Source organism: Equus quagga, chromosome 15 (assembly GCF_021613505.1).
Source record: "Equus quagga isolate Etosha38 chromosome 15, UCLA_HA_Equagga_1.0, whole genome shotgun sequence".
Classification (NCBI taxonomy): Eukaryota; Metazoa; Chordata; class Mammalia; order Perissodactyla; family Equidae; genus Equus; species Equus quagga.
Genome location: NC_060281.1, coordinates 66,837,552 through 66,854,257, shown reverse-complemented (window position 1 = coordinate 66,854,257; position 16,706 = coordinate 66,837,552). Strand labels below are relative to the sequence as shown.

At 49.6% G+C, this 16,706-nt stretch overlaps 1 protein-coding gene across 1 annotated transcript in view; it reads left to right on the top strand.

The window, feature by feature from the left end:
• Positions 1–16,706, top strand: part of TMEM132C (transmembrane protein 132C) — a 359,277-nt gene that overhangs the window by 328,959 nt on the left and 13,612 nt on the right. Inside the window, exon 5 of the mRNA XM_046638721.1 lies at positions 4,020–4,163. Within this exon, the coding sequence (XP_046494677.1) occupies positions 4,020–4,163 (144 nt within the window). The remainder of the gene's footprint in view (positions 1–4,019; positions 4,164–16,706) is intronic.

Here is a 16,706-nt window from a genome sequence, read left to right as displayed (position 1 = left end):
AATGACCTTAAATACTTGCTAAGCAATTATAGGAATACTGTGTACCTGAAACAAAAATGTTCAAAATTCAACTTATTGCCGTAGCTTCTTCCTCCTCTTGTTTCAGTAAATGGCATCATCCTTGACTTCATTCTCCCTCTGTATCAGACAGGATAAGCTAGGATATGCTGTAGTAACAAACAACCACAGTTTCTCAGGAGTGTATTTTCACTTCTTGCTCAGGCTTTATAACCTTGTGTGTGTGTGTTGGTGTGTGTGTTGAGAACACTTGAGATCTACTCTCAGCAGATTTCAAATATTCCATCCATTAATATCAACCACAGTCACCGTGCTGCACATTAGGTCTCTAGAACGTATTCATCCTATTCATGAACGTCTCACCAACATCTCCCCTTTTTCCCCCACCCCCAGCCCCTGACAACAACCAATCTATTCTCTGCTTCTTTGAGTATGACTTGTTTTTAGATTCCACATATAAGTGAGATCATGCACTATTTGTCTTATTGGCTTATTTCATTTAACATAATGTCCTCCAGATTCATCCATGTTGCAGAAAATGGCAAGATTTCCTGGTTGTTTAATGCTGAATAATATCCCATTGTGTATCTAGACCACATCGTCTTTATCCGTTCATCCATCGACAGACACAGGTTGTTACCATACCTTGGCCACCTTGAATAATGCTGCCATGAACATGGGGGCACAGAGAACTCTTCAAGATAGTGACTTCTTCTTCTTTAGACATATTCCCAGAAGTGGGATTATTGGTTCCTATGGTATTTCTATTTTTAATTTTTTGAGGAACCTTCACACTGTTTTCCCTAATGGCTGAACCAATTTATATTCCTGCCAACAGTGCACAAGGATTCCCTTTTTCCTGCATCCTCACCAACATTTGTCATCTTTTGATTTTTTGATAACAGCCACCCGAACAGGTGTGAGGTGGTATCTCATTGTGGTTTTGATTTGCATTTCCCTGATGATTAGTGATGCTGAGCATTTCCTCACGTGCCTGTTGCCCATTTGGATGGCTTCTTTTGAAAAATGTCTATTCAGATCCCTTGCCCCTTTTTGAATCGATTGTTTGGTTTTTAGCTATTGAGTCGCATGAGGGAAAGACATGGTCTTGAGCCATGGAGAATAGAAGCCTGGAGCTGGGGGTCAACTATATGGACACAGCTTACCTATTAATGAAGCCAAACAGAGGACAAGAACATCCAGAGGTGTAGAGACATGGAAATCAACTGCAACCTGTTCTGAGGACCAGGGTCTGGCAATATCTGAGGCTGGAATCTCCCACTGGATACTGGAGTTATACAAGGCAATAAGCCCCTTTTTGCTCAGACCAACTTGAGTTCGATTTTTGCCCCCAGTTAATGAAAGAGTCCTGATGAACACAACATTGTGATTGCCTGCTTGTTGGTGTCTCCCCTGCCATCCTGTCCATCTGTGTGAGCAGGGACTCGTCACTCTGGTTCACTCCTTTATATCCCAGTGACAAGAATATGCAAGGTGCGCAGCAAGTACTCATTAAGTGGCTGCTGAATCTTCATGGATGTCTAGGATTTGACAGCTGGAAAAATAGTTAGAGATGATGTGGCCCAACTCCTAAATTGTAAAATGAAGAAATGAAGATTCCAAAGGAGAAGAGATGTGGTCGAGGTTATACAGAAGGCAAAGCACAGAGCAGGGTCCAGTATGCCAGACTCCCAGTGCCCACCAAGTAATAAACACGCACCAGAACTATTGACCAGGAAAGTCATCTTTTAATGCAGGGAACTTCCCCATGTGTCTCAGCCAGTTTATCCTGGAGTCCAACGCTTCCTTCATCCATTTGGTATTTCTGCAACTGTTAGTTCTCTGCTCCTGAAATTGATATTCGTCAGTGAAAAAACTCTCATGTCCAGCCAACGTTAATCTTGATGTAATCCAGTTTAGGGACAGGAAGGGTTAGGTACAGAAGGATGTGTGTGCACATGTGAGAAACTGCAAAGACCATTCAAAAGCTGATCCCAATTAATCCACGGGGGGCTATTCCGCTTTAATGAAGCCATTAGCCAAAGACCATTCTGAGAGAGAAAATGCAAAGACTGAACTCTGAGCACATTACCTGTAATGAACCTGAAAATGGACTTGGGGAATTTCTGCGGTATTCTTAGCACCTGTAATAGGCAATGTGCGAGCTGCCCACATTGCAGCGCCAGCTCCATGAATCCTGTGGACCCCAGAGAAGACACGGTGCAGGGTTATTTAACGGCTGGCTGGTGGGCACGAGCATGAGAGCGAGGCTGGCACTCCCCTAATGACGGACGACTCTTCCAACTGCGCTCGTGTTTAATGCAGAAAGTCATTTCTGTGTCAGTTGCTTCCCTGGAGGAAAAAAAACAAGGAAATCTCTTTCCTTGCATCTCCTGCTTCAAAGTGGAGCATGTTTCTGGAGAGGGACTTTTGGAGAAATTGGCCCAAAGGTAAAAAGTGCTAATAGTTGTCCTAAAGCCATAGACACGTTTCCATCTTCATCTGGCCATAAAGAGAAGGAGGACAAAGTGCAGGCAGGTGGTGGCCTACAGACTCAAAAGAGAACATATTTTCTTCATCACTTTGCAAATCACGACATGTAGGAGAGACATGGTGCAGATCATTTAGCGTGACGTCTACAGAAAGAGGATAAACAAGTCCCCATAGCTGCGATGGAATGGGCTGCCATGGGGCAACAGACGAAGACAGTTGGTTTGCTGAAAAGTCTGCATAAAAAAGTGAAGGCCCAGTGGCCTGGTGTCCATTGCCAAGGTGTACAGGTCACGGGCATTTGGGGATAAGAAGTCCCTGACTCGTTGGTCTTGTGGTGGACATCTGTGGTTGCTGTTGTTTGCCTGGCAGTACTCTCTCCATTCTATCCTCTTCTGATAACATCGTCTTGATTTTTCTAAGCCACCTTTTCCCTGTTGGAATCAGTCTTGGAAGGCGTGTCAGTTAAAGGGGCCCCATTCTCCCCTGGATCAGAGATGGGCATTTAACCCAAATGAAACCAATCAGACTCCTTGCAGAGGATTTAAATCTTAAACAAAGTGACTCACAGATAGAAACCATGGAAACCATTCATTCCACTTCATCCTGGGGCAACCACCCATTCTTTCCTCTTTTCAATATCCTGGAGGCTGATTAGGGTCCTGCCTGTCCAAAGCCTTCTTCAGCTTTGCCTTTGATTATGTGAGCAGACCAGGGTCTGTCCAATAAGAACCTGCATTTCCTGTTGCTGCTCTAACAGATTAATGCAAATTTATTATAGCACAATTCTGGAAGCCACAAGTCAGAAATGAGCCTTATGGAGCTAAAATTAGGTGTCCCTGGGGCCATGGTCCTTTTGGAGGCTCTGGGAAAAAACTATTCCTTTTCCATATTCTAGAGGCCACCCATATCTCCTGGCTCATGGTCCTATCACTGTGACCTCTGCCTCCATCGCTGCATCTCCTCTTCCTCTGACCCGCACAGCTGCCTCTTATGAGGACTGTCATGATGACATTGGAGCCACCCCAGATAATCCAGGATAATCTTCCCATCTCAAGATCCTTAACTTAATGACAACTGCAAAGCCCCTTTTACCATGTAAGTTAACAGATTCCCAGAGTCCGGAGAATAGAATATGGGCATCTTGAGAGGGAGGTGCCTCATTCAAACCCCCACAGTACCCTCTTGGTCACACCAGCCAGACTTAATTTCTGTTGCTTACAACCCAAATCTCACTGATGTGTAACTTCTCCTTGGTCTTTGAAATTGAGAAAAACAATAAATAATTTTTTATTGTTGTTGGAAGTTAGGAAGACTATCATAAATAAACTAAAAGTAAATTGTTAAATGTGCTTGGGAAATTGTTCCAAAGAATGGTCCTTTTGCAAGGTAAGTGCTACGGTGTCTTGTCTAAACGAGGACAGACTGGCACACACCTTGGAAGGTTTCCCCTGGTATCCGACAGGACTGAAAAGCCCGCTTGACCCGGGTATGTCTGGTTCTTTTGGCAGGACACTGCGATTCTGAACACTGCCATACTCACGGGAAAGACAGTAGCCATGCCCATCAAGGTGGTCTCTGTGGAGGAGAACGGTGTCGTGACGGATATCTCGGAGGCAGTGGAGTGCAAGTCCACAGACGAGGATGTCATCAAAGTAAGTGACTCCATTAACCAGCTGGGCTCAGCTGATGGGAACCCCATTTGGGCTTCCCGTTCACTCAGAAAGTTGAGCCCAGTGAAGCGACAGGTTCAACTGTTGGTTTATGTGAACCACGTTTCCAGTCGATTCACTGACCTTTCCATTTCTGCCTCTTTATTTTGGCATTGTGCCAACCTAGTTGTCATCAAGTAGGTGTTGGACCAGGCAGGTGATTTAAATGAGTGACGTGGTAAGTCAGACATGTCCTGTTCTAGAAGGGCAGCCTGTGTTCAGCTGCAGCCAGCTGTGGCCATGAGGAAAGGAGAGTACAGGGTCGCTGTCTCTTCAAGAGGAGCTGCAAACCTCGATTTTATGTAAAAGTCACCTTGTTCGTCAGTGTTGGCAAGCAATTACAATTTTTAAAAATAGGCAAAACATGGGGCTGGCCCTGTGGCCGAGTGGTTAAGTTCGCGCGCTCCGCTGCAGGCGGCCCAGTGTTTCGTTGGTTCGAATCCTGGGCGCAGACATGGCACTGCTCATCAAACCACGCTGAGGCAGCGTCCCACATGCCACAACTAGGAGGACCCACAACGAAGAATATACAACTATGTACTGGGGGCTTTGGGGAGAAAAAGGAAAAAAATAAAATCTTTAAAAAAAAAATAGGCGAAACATAAAATACATCTGCAGCGGTGGTCTGGCTCCCGGCACAGCTGTTGAGACAACTGCTCTCCAGGGCAAGCTGTGAACTGCGGGCCAATTCCAGCCCCTCGCCTTTGTAAATAAAGTTTTATTGGGACAGGACCTCTCACGTTCATGTCCATCTTGTCTGTGGCAGCGTCTGTGCAGCGGGAGAGTGCCGCAGTTGTGACAGGGACCACATGGCCCGCAGGCCTCAAATGTTTACTGTTTTGCCGCTCGAGGAAAAGTTTGCCTCACTAAACCCCTGCTCCGGAGTCTACATTTCTCCAGAGAAGGACCCTGACTGCTGGCCTTTCCCACCAACATTGGCCGTGGTCATGCACCACCATTCGTGGCGAAGAAGACAGTGTGGGGCTTTTCCAAGCCAGAAATTGAGCATTTGGTCTTTCTCTGTATTTTTGTAATCCCCAGAAACACACCCAAAAAAAAACGTAGAGATCCAAAAGAAAGCACCCAGATAATGTTTTTTTCCCTTCAAAGAGAGTCTGACAGACAGCACCAGTCTTTTCTCTAGGGTTGAAAACTCCATATGTGAGTAGAAGAGAACCTTACAAACTGTTGAGGGGGCAGATTGGGCTGGAAAACCCTTCTCTGCAAACCCCACCGCCAGCACAGACAAGTGGGAGTCCAGCTCTGCAGACTGCCCACTCGCTTGGTGCCACCATCAGAGGGCGACGTCCACATGGTCTGTTATCACGGCAACCTTCCAGTAGGTGGCGGGAAAGCGCTCCAACAACATGGGTACCTCACCGCGCATTTTCTGACTGTTGGAGGCAGTGTCTCAAGGACCGGATGCCTTTTCCTCATTCACCCAAAGTGATTCGTGGGCTAATGGTGGCCCTGAACCCAAAGAGTTTTACAGAAACCCAGAAAGTCTGTGGGAGGAGGACGAGGGGAGGTGAAGTTCTAAACCACACTGTCCAGTAGAAATACAATATGGAATTTAAAGTTCTGTAATAGTCACATTCAAAAGAGTAAAAAGCAACAAGTTAATCTAATTTTTAAAATGCATGTATTTAACCAATTATGTTAAAAATATTATTGGGCCAACCCCGTGGTGTAGTGGTTAAAGTTTGCCCGCTTCACGTCAGTGGCCAGGGTTCACAGGTTTGGGTCTCAGGCACAGACCTACACACCATTGCTCATCAGGCCATGCTGTGGCAGCATCCCACATACAAAATAGAGGAAGACTGGCACAGATGTTAGCTCAGGGACAATCTTCCTCAAGAAAAAAGTATATATAATTTATCATTTCAACATGTAATCAATATAAAAATGATTAATGCAATATTTCCTATTTCTCTGGCACTCATCTTTCGAATTCAGTGTGTGTCTTACACATAGGCCCACCTCAAGTGCAGCCACATTTCTGTGCTTCGTGGCCATATGTGGCGAGTGGCTGCTGGATTGCACAGCAAAGATCTAATCTCTAAGGCAGGATTTTGCAACCTCGGCGCTATTGACATTTTGTGCCAGAGAATTCTTTGTTCTGGGGGCTGTCTTATGCATTGCAGAATGTTTAGAAGCGTCCCTGGCTTCTACCCAATAGATGCCTATAGCATTCCCTGAGTTGTGAAATGTCTCCGGACATTCGTGTGTCTCCTGGTAGATAAGTCACCCCTGCCAAGAACCACTGCTCTGAGGAGACCCTGCTCTGTTTCTGGCTGGACAGTCGCCCCACTTTCTTGTGGCTGAAATGTAACTTTGGCCAGGATGGGGAGGGGCGGGGGAGGCACTGGGCTTGGATCTGGAGCCTCCCCTCCCTCTGGCCACGCTCGCATTCCAGGTCCTGGCCAATCCCTGGCCTTAGTTACTGATTTGCAATTCCCCTAAGAGCCAGGACCCTTGATAAATGTGACCCTTTGAAAGGACACCCCCAGCCCTGATGACTTTTCTAGGTAGGTAAGAAGTCCATCGTTTAGCCTCCAAAAACCCAGAACCAAATTTCACCACAGTTGTACACATACCTGCCCTAGCTGCTCTTAAATGAGTTTGACATGGAGCCCATTGCTAGTATTTCCAGGAATATAGTCAGTATCTTTTGGGAAATAAACGTATTCAAACTAAAAATTGCCTCCTGAAATGAATTCAGAGTTGATACCCCCGGGTGTTGACAAAGCAACGTGAAGCCTTGAGTCAGCAGAACCAGAGGAGGATGTCTGAGCAGCAGGCTGGGCATAGCTGAACTCGGTCCCCAGGACCCAGCCTCAGCCTGTGGTCTGGGGTCTGAGGACATCCATGATGCTTGCAGAGACGGTCTGGTCCAGCTCGCTGTGCCATGGAGGAAGAAAGGGAGAGGGAACTGACATGGACCGAGTGCCTGCTCTGCAGCAGGCACATGAGGGTTTGGATTTAGCCAGACCCGGGTTCTGTAAAGAACTCTTGAAGACGCTGACATTTGTGCAGGCTGACAAATGTCAACCCGTCACAGTTTGCTGGCAGAAGACACGAGACTCCTGGTTCGGAGACAAAGGGCAACAGAGTATCTGCATCTTCCTGATTGGAACTGAGCTCCAGTTCCCACAGGATTATGCCAAGGGACCCAGGGACACTTGCAGGTGTAGTGGGTTGTGACCAAGAGAAGAACCCTGGGCTTCAGGAAGCCAAGTCTTTTATAATGGGCAGTGCTGTGAGCTGAATGCTTGTGTTTCCCAAAAATTCATACGTTGAAGCCTTAACCCCACCCCCGTGAGGGTATTAGGAGGTGGGGCCTTTGGGAAGTGATTAGGTTTAGGTGAGGTCACGAGGCTGGCATCCCCCTGATGAGATTAGTGTCCTTATAAAAAGAGGAAGAGACTAGAGCTTGCTCTCTCCACCATGAGACAACACAGCACGAAGGTGACTTTCACCAGGACTCAGCCCAGCCGGCACCTTGATCATCGGAAGTCCAGCCTCCAGAACTGTGACAAATAAATCCCTGCTGTTTAAGCCTCCCCGTCGATGGCATTTTGTTATGGCAGCCCCAGCCTGCTTGTCCTTCTTCCCAAACAGAGACAGTCTCTCTGTTATACTGGACGTAAGTATGCCTGCCCTTTGCTCCAGAAGGGACACTCTCTCTGTCCTCCAGGCTGTTCACTGTATAAAAGTCCTTGAGAAGACCATTCAGACAATGGTAGTCCAGGCTCTGCTTGTAAGATGTGCAGAAATGCAGGAGTAACAGGAGAGTTTCTTCCAAAAAGCTCTTCTTGGCTTTGCCATTTGCAAGCTTTGCAGTCTTGGGCAATTCCCCTATTCCTTCCGGTCCTAGTCTCCTCCTTAGCAAAGTGGGGAAAGTCACGGAGACCTGCTTCAAAAGGTCCCTGTGAGCATTCGTGAGTTTTATTAATCAAGTAAAGAACTTGACCTAGCAGCCAAAACATGGACAGGACTTAGCTCTGCGGCAGCCCCGGCCAGCTCAGGTCCCCTTGACAGCCCTTAGGTACTCAGTGTTAACAACCTGTGCGATCTCCTTCTGTGCCTTTCTCATGCTCATATGATCGCAAACACACATACACATAGACACGTGTGTGTATATATATATATATATATTAAACACACATATAAGGGTTTTTCTGCCACGGTTTGTCTTGCAAAAATGGGTCATATTATTTACCCATTTCTACTTTTTCCCTTTTCCCAGCTTGCAATGCCTCGTGAATACCCATGACTGGTGGGCATTTGGGACATGAAACCAGGCCAGTGTCCAGTGTGAAAGAAACACAAGCACTGAGGAGCCTGGTCTGCAGAGTTTCATGTTTAGGTTAATAGGAGTCATAAGGTTTGAGTGGGAGAGGCCCGTGGACATCAGCAGCTGTGTTGACTTATGTTGACTTACATTTAGGAGACGAGACAGCAGCAGAACCCATAAGGGCAGTGATTTGCTCAACAAAAGCCCCAGGAACAGGAACAGGAGAGAAAATACGTGTCACGGAGAAGCACATCCAACATCCAAGTAACCATCCTAGCGTGTCTACTAAGCACATCTGTCCACACGTCAACACCTTGGAATAAAGATGTGTCTTGCAGTCGATGACACGGCGTAGATTAATTGGCAGAGGTTTCCTTACTTGTGGTCCACGAACTAATGGTGTCTTTGATTCGACACCATGCCCTCAGTGTTTTCACAAATCACATGATGATTCATTCAGAAAAGATGCTGGCCATCTTTGAGGTATCTCAGCAGTAAATAAAACAGAGGCCCCTGCCTCCGGGGAGGCTGGTATCCTGGTGATGGAGGGAGACTGACAGACAAACACGTAACAACACTGCAGGTGGTGGTGAAGGCTGAAAAGCAAACGCACAGATGCTGTGCCGGGGGTGGCCTGGAGGTGAGGGCCGACTGGATGGGCTGGTCTTGGAGAAAGGGACATTTGGGCCAGTTAGCAGGAGTAATAACGACTGTCAATGCCTGGTGCTGACTGTGTACCCTCATTTGCACAGTGCCCTCTGCACACCCCGCATCCTAATGGGATTGACATAGGACACCCCACCCTGTGCATCCTGGTGGCCCCCACCCTGGTCCACAGGCCTGCATGTGCTTTCCTCGGGAGCTCCTGGGGCCCCACGGGCTAGGCACCACCCACAACAGGGTGAGGATGCTGAGATTTAAAACATCACAAGAAACAGTTCATTGCTTGAATTTCCAGGGCAGCCTGTCTGACCTCCAGGGTCCATTTCCAGCTACTGGACCCCAGGGCAGAGCTAAAAGTAATGCGTATGGGCAACCAGCAGGCCTGGCTTTCTCCAATGACAGGAGGAGCCTGCATCAGTGCCAATACATGGAGGGCAGTTTTTCTTGGGCAAAGTCCTTATTTGTTCCCTGTGCTCTGGCTCCCGTCAGCAGGAAACTTCCTCCCTACTGAATTTGCTATTGGTTCCACAGGCTCTGAGTCCTTGAGAGAGATAAGCTCTTTAACAGTTTTTAAAGAGCCTCTGAGATTGATTACTGCCATGGGTGACCCCCCTCGCCCAGCAGGAAAATGGGCAGACTGGCTCCCAAGGTGGGAGGAGAGCCCCCCATCGCTGCTGCTCATACCCGAGGGGCTGGAAGAAACGCTGGCAGGTCTTTATCCGCAGGAGCTCTTTGGTTCTGAGAATGAAAGGAAACCAAGGAGAGTGAAGCCACCTCAGACCCCCGGGATGCAGGAGTCCTGGGCGCCCGGGCTGAGGACACTCCCAGCCACGCCCGCTTAGGGTGGGGTCTCCACTGCAAAGCGAGCAAGTTCCTTTGAGAGAGGGCCTTCTCCCGCCAGAATCCCTCCCGCTGGGATTCAAAGGGCAGTTACCTCAGCGTGAGAGCTTGCACCTGCCACTGATGGGGTCTTTCTGGGGCCCCAGCCCTTTCATCTGCAAAATGGGGACATACTCATCCCGACCTCCTGGGACTGTTGCGAGTATTAACACACTAATACACGGAAAGCGTGTAGGACAACAGGGTCCTGTCGGATCCTCTTATTACCAGGTAGACCTAGAGCAGGCTCTCTCCGTGGGTGACCGTACCCCGCCGGGGGACACTTGGCAATGTGCGGAGACATTTTTGGTTGACACAACTCAGAGAAGGTGCTCCTAAAGAGTCCAGAGAGGCTGCTAATAATCTTACAACTCCCAGGACAGCCTGATAGCAAAGAATTATCCGGCCCCAAATGTCACTAGCGCTGAGGCTGAGAAATGTGGGCAGGGCCAGGTTGCCTAGGGCCTTGGAGTCTAGGGTGAGAATTTTGTTTTACTCTAAGAGTAATAAGATACTACAGGATATTCTGATGTGGACTTTAAGGAGATCGCTCCGGGCAAGTCTGAGATGGATACTATTATAAGTCTCGTTTTACAGATAAGGAAACTGACGTCCAGAGAGGTTGAGTGATTTGCCCAAGGTGGCACAGCCAAGATCCAAAGCCAGATCTGCGTGATGGCCAGGCCCATGTCATCTCAGGCTCCTCGTGGGCTCTGGCTAGGATGAGAGCATGCTGTTCTCCTCACAGATAGATATGAAGATTCCCCTAAAGCTGCACTGTCCAGTATGGCAGCCACTAATCATGTGTGGCTATTTAAATTAAACACCAAATTAAATACTAAAGTCAAAATTTCAGCTCCTCAGTTGTACTGGTGGCATTTCAAGTGCCCAGTAGACACACGTGGCGAGAGGCTACCATACTAGATGGCACACATGTGGGACATTTCCATCATCACAGAAACTTCGATGGGGAGCACAGACCCAGAGCCTTCAACTGGCAGGAGCTGTGCCACGTTCGTTCCTGGGAGAGGTCGATGGGCAGAAATGAATGCCTGGGACTGGCCAGGGAAGAGCAGGTTGTTCTGACCTCCTGTCTTAGGCTGCAAGGAAGGCTCTGTCCTAATAAAAGACTTTTGCGAAAGATAAGACCACTTATTTATGAGTCAGATCTTACTTGAGCGGAGGGAGGCTCCCTCGGGGTTTGCTTAACTGGAACAGCGGGTTCGAGGCCCCAGAGATCCTGCAGTGGGGCGTGAAGGGCCTTTGATGGACGGAAAGCTCCTGGCCAGCTCCCTGAAGCGTGGGGAGGAGCGAATCTTCCTCAAAAAAAAAAATCAAGTTGTACAGCTTAAATATATACAACTTCAATATGTCAAAGATATCTCAACAAAGTTGTTTTAAAAATCAAAGAAGAATTTTTTCCTTTAAAAAGAACATGGTGTGTCTAATGTTCCTTTTAGTACGTGCTGAGATCGTGAAGATGAAATCTGATCTTGTAATTATACAAGTTCTTGTGCTTAATTATCTGAGACAAGCTTTAAAAAAGGGAAGGAAAGAAATACAGTTTAATAAATTTTGTCTGTTAGTGTCTTGGAATGGTGAGAAATCACAGAGAGAAAGAAGAGGACATTATCACCGACCTCAAGAACTGACTTTTTAAATTCATAGTTCTTCTTAATTCAAAGATGAAAGAACTAAGATAACTTTTCACCACTTAAGTTGGCAACGGTGATTTTTTAAAAAGGAGCATTTCTTGAGCTAGACGACTGCTTTGAAATCTAAGTCCCACTCGCAGTAGTTATGTGACCTTGGACAAGTCATTTGACCTCTCTGTGCCTCAGTTTCCTCAGCTGCAAAATGGTTTGTGTGAGGACGGAGGGAGTCAGTACACATGTAATCTTAGAATCTGGCATACAACAGACACTTAATAAATGCCAGCTCTTCTTGTCGATTCTCTCCTCCTGGAACTTTCTTGCCCCAAATCTCCCTGGGCGGCCCTCTTCCTGCGAGGTAGGACTCGGTCTCAACGTCAGGGCCCCAGAGAGGTCTTCCGTGCGCCCATCATCCTTCCTTACTTTATTTTCCTCACGGTATCTGCTGCCCATGTGGTTTTCTTATTTACTTGTTATCATCTGTCCCCACCCTCCCAAAGTGCTGCTTCCCTGGAAGAATGCGGCGCATCGTAGGCCACAGGCAGCATCGCTTAGAGGAAGAGGCCTGTGTGACAGATGGTGAGGACGAGGCTGGAGCAGTGAGGTCTCCGCTTGGCGCCCCTGGCCACACCCTGGGGCCCTCGGCGAGGAGTCCGCTTTTCCGTGGCCTGAGCACCCTCGTGCCCCGGCTCCCCGCGTGGGCCAGGCCTCCGCCCAGCGCGGCCAGCCCCCGGGCACAGGGACGGCCGAGCCGAGGCCCAGGCGCGCTTCGGGGCTGTGGAGCGTTTGCATCCTCGCTGGAAACAGTGCACAGTGCGCTTCATCGCAGCGCAGCTCCTGCCCTGCCCGCCGGCCCGGGGGCGGCACAGCCAGGGGCGGGAAGAGTGCAGGGCGAAGCGCAGACGCCGTCCCAGAAACACTGCTTCCTCCCGACCTCTCTCCGCCTCCCTTTTCCTCCTCCCCCAGAGAAGGCGGAGAAGCGGCTGGAACCGCCTCCGTGATGCGGAACTGCTGAGTGGACCCCAGGGCCCCCCTGGGGAGCTCCCTCTTTGGCGGCTGCGGGCGGGGCAGCCTGTGCTCAGGGGCTGGACGGGCCAGCACGTCTGTGGGAGAAGGGGGCCTGGCAGAGATAGGAAGGAATTCTGGGCCCTTCCTGCCCCTGGGATCAGGGCTCTCCCACTCCCTGAGGAGAGAACAGAGGATACGAGGAAGGGACTGTGGGAGTGGGGATGAGAGGGCGGGGGATACGAAGCTCCTGGCAGTCTCAGTCAGGGTCGTCTTCACCTGGCTCCTCGCAGAATCGCTCAGTCAGCGATGCTGCCTGGCGAACGACCCCAGTGCTCGGCTGCTTACAGCAGTGCTCACTCATCCCTGCTCCTGCACTCATAGCTTGTGCAGTGGCCTGCAGGCTCAGCTGCATCTGGCTGCTCAGTGCAAGTGGGCGGTGATGGGCTGCGTGTGTCTCATTTCCGGGGCTGAGAGGCAGCAGCTACATGAGGGGAACTTCCTCTCACAACAAAGGTCACAAGGGCCGGCAGAAACGACACCTCCTAAGCCTGAGCTTGAGCTAGTCGGCTGTCTCTTCTGTCCGTTTTGTCTTGGGCAAAGCTGGTCACGTGGCCAGGTCCACCACCAACAGGAAGAGGAATAGAGTCGACCATGTAGGAGAGAGAAGGAGACTCGAAAACAACCACCCAGTCTACGCAGAGCCGGTGGGCACCCTGGTGAAGAGCGGGGCTCCTGGGCTGACTGCGTTTCAATCCTGACTCACTACCAGCTGTGTGATCCTGGGCACATCACATGCCCTTTCTGTGCCTCCATTTCCTCATGTGGAATATGGATGTGATAGAAACTAGTAGCCCCTTCATGTTCCTGCTGAGGATGCCGCAAGGTGACTTGTGTGAACTCTCAGAACGGCTCCTGGTGCCCTGTAAGCCCTCAGTGTTCGCTGTTGTTATGAAGCATCCAGTCACTGATGGAAGTCCCTCTCTTCGTGCTCGAGTACGTGTATGGGGGCTGGAAGTCAGGGCCATGTGAGAGTGGGCAGCCCTGAGTGCCCCTCAGGTGGGGAGTGTGTGGCGAGCCGGATCCCTGAGCCCCTTTCCCCACAGGCTGCCCTGTGGTTGCCTTGGCGACACCCCCCCCCCCCCCGGGGGATGTGCAGAGGTTTCTGGCCATTTAATTCTCCTTTGAGAGGGTGCCTGATGCCTGCCCAGTGTCTGCATGAAGGAACTGTCTGCCCGCAGTCTCCCGGCTGCCCCCCGGCAACCCCTGCAGCCGCCACCATTGCACTGGCCGCCACAAAGCTTCTGGTCTCCACTCAGCTCTCAGCTTGGGCAAGCTACAACCTCACAGGCCTCAGTTTCCTCTCTACACAACAGGGTCATCATGGCGCCTGTAGCTCCAGAAAAGACTGAGGGCAAGAATGATGAGAAGCGCCTACAAATGTGAACCAGGGCATCCTTCCTGCATGAGAGCATCCGGGATTGTCTGTGAGAGAGCGGGCACACAGACTTGGGGGTACAGAGTGTCAGTCGCCTTCCTGTGGGTCTGAACTCCATTTCTACTCCAGCCTCCAGTCTCCTAAGTGTGTGTAAGTGGCAGGAGTTTGATTTCTGAACATATTAAGTTTAAGATGCGAATTAGAGATCCAAGTGGAGGTGTCGAATAAGCAGGTCGATATCTGGAGGTAGGATTTGGGGAGTCTTAGCACAGAGATGGCATTTAAAGCATGAGAACTAAATGATTACAATAACGAATGGAATACATTATGGTCTGAGTGTTTGTGTCCCCCGAGTTCCTATGTTGAGATCCGAACCCCCAATGTGATGATATAGGAGGCTGGGTGATGACGGGAGAGCCTCTAGAATGAATTAGAACTCTTAGAAGAGGCTCCAGAGGGCTCTCTCACCCCTTCCACCAAGTGAGGATACAGAGAAGACGGCCGTCCACGAGCCAGGAAGGGCCCTCACCAGACACCGGATCTGCTGGCATCTTGATCTTGGACTTTCCAGCCTCCAGAAGTGTGAGAAACAAATACTTGTTGTTTTAGCCGCCCCGTCTATGATATTCTGTTATAGCAGCCTGGACGGACTCAGACAGGATGCATAAGATACCGCGGAAGCGTAGGAGAAGGGGCACTTGTGTTATTTCAGGGAGTGCGTCTCCAGTTGTCGTCCCCAGACCTGGAGCCCCACCAGCACCCGGGACCTCGTTAGAAACGCCAGCACAGGGCCCGCCCCAGACCTGCTCCAGCTGAGATTCTGGGAGTGGGCCCAGCAGTGTGTGTGTGACAAGTCCTCTCTGATGCTCGCTCAAGTTTGAGAACCTTCTTGGCTGAGGGAGTTCAGACAGAAGTCTCATCGGATGCCCATGGTTGAGCAGAAGATGCCTTTGCTTCCCATGGAAAGTGGTCCCCAGCCTCTCTCCTAGGAGGCAGGTGATGCCTTCAGGAAGTTGCCAAGGCCTGAGTGACAACAGAAGATGTCAACTGACCACGTGCTGCTCAACCAGGATCCACGTGAGCCACTCTGGCCCCTCCAGATCTTTAAGAGCAGACATCAGTGGCTGGTTCAGTGGCCACCATGTGTTCAGGGTGGAGAGTTTGAACGCCAGAGTAAGCAGAGGCCAGCGGGCAGTTTTCTCAATGAGCAGCCCACCCACAACGAAAGAGGAGAAAGAGTCCCAGAAAGGAAGGCAAGGGACTGAGAAGGTTCCTGTGGAGTTTTCAGTTCCTTTTTTGCAGACGAGCCCACTCATTTTGTGCCACCGTGGTTCCCACTGCTGGCTGCTTAGGAGATGATTAATGCATCCTGAGACTTCCCCAGACGTTTATGGCACCTTCAGGAATAGCAGTGACAATGGCTCTATCATGCGCCTTGCAACTTCCTACCCTTGCATTCTTCTTAATTATTTCTATATTCTGCAGCGGCCAGGTTCCCTCCCACTGGAGCTCAGCAAGGTAACGAATGAGGAAAGTCAATGGTCTGTAAATTACAACATTGATTAAAGAAGTGATTACTGACATAACTCTTGCTCGGCTGTTATGCTAATGCCTGCCCAGATCCCGGACAGTGTTTACATGCTAATGACAAGCCTGGGACACCAACTAAAATTGGTTTCCACCCTTAATCAATATGTAAATATTTTGAAACCCCTCCTGACCATGAGTGAGAAGATCCATCGTGTGTCCCCGCCCGACCGCTCCAGGCCGCTGTCCCCAGCAGATGGAGCAAACACGCTCAGCCCTGCCCTCCCCAGCTGCCCCTCCAAACAGGAGCGCAAACTGAAGATGAAAACCGTGCCCAGAGTAGCCATTTATAGTTCCCGAGAGCTGGAGAAAGAGAGGGTGATCACAGGACTTCATTGATCAGCATCGCATGTGATATAACTGGGTCCATAGACCCCCCGGAGGAGACGCGGCTCCTTTCAGAGTACACACGATCCGGACAGGAGGCAGCTGAGCAAACCGGCAGTTACAGCTGAGTGTGCTGAGTGGTGTGTGAAGAGCCCTGTCTGGCTACGTTAACTCTGAAATGTTACACAAAATTGTATGGATACACGTTTCTCCAGCAAGAATTAGCTTTACGTGTATTCTCAAAGGAGTCAGTGACCCCAGAAAGGTTAGGAAGCACTGCTTGAGAGCTTTCTGGAAGCTCTCAAATTAGCTTCTGTGTTTCTGCTGCTCTTGGCTCCATATTATCTCTGTCTCCAACCACATCTGCTTTCACCTCAAGATCCTTGTTTGTTTGTCTTGAAGCAGGCATCCACCATGAAGAAAGGATCCTGTTCATCTATCCAGCCAACTGCCATCCATCCATCTATCCATCCATCCATCTATCCATCCATCTGTCCATCTATCCATCCATCAGTCCATTCATCCATCCATCCATCCATTCATCCATCCATCCATCCATCCCTCCACCCATCCATCTATCCATTCACTATTCACTTTGCTGAGCTCCTGCTTCATGAGCAGCTGGTGTGAGGAAGCAA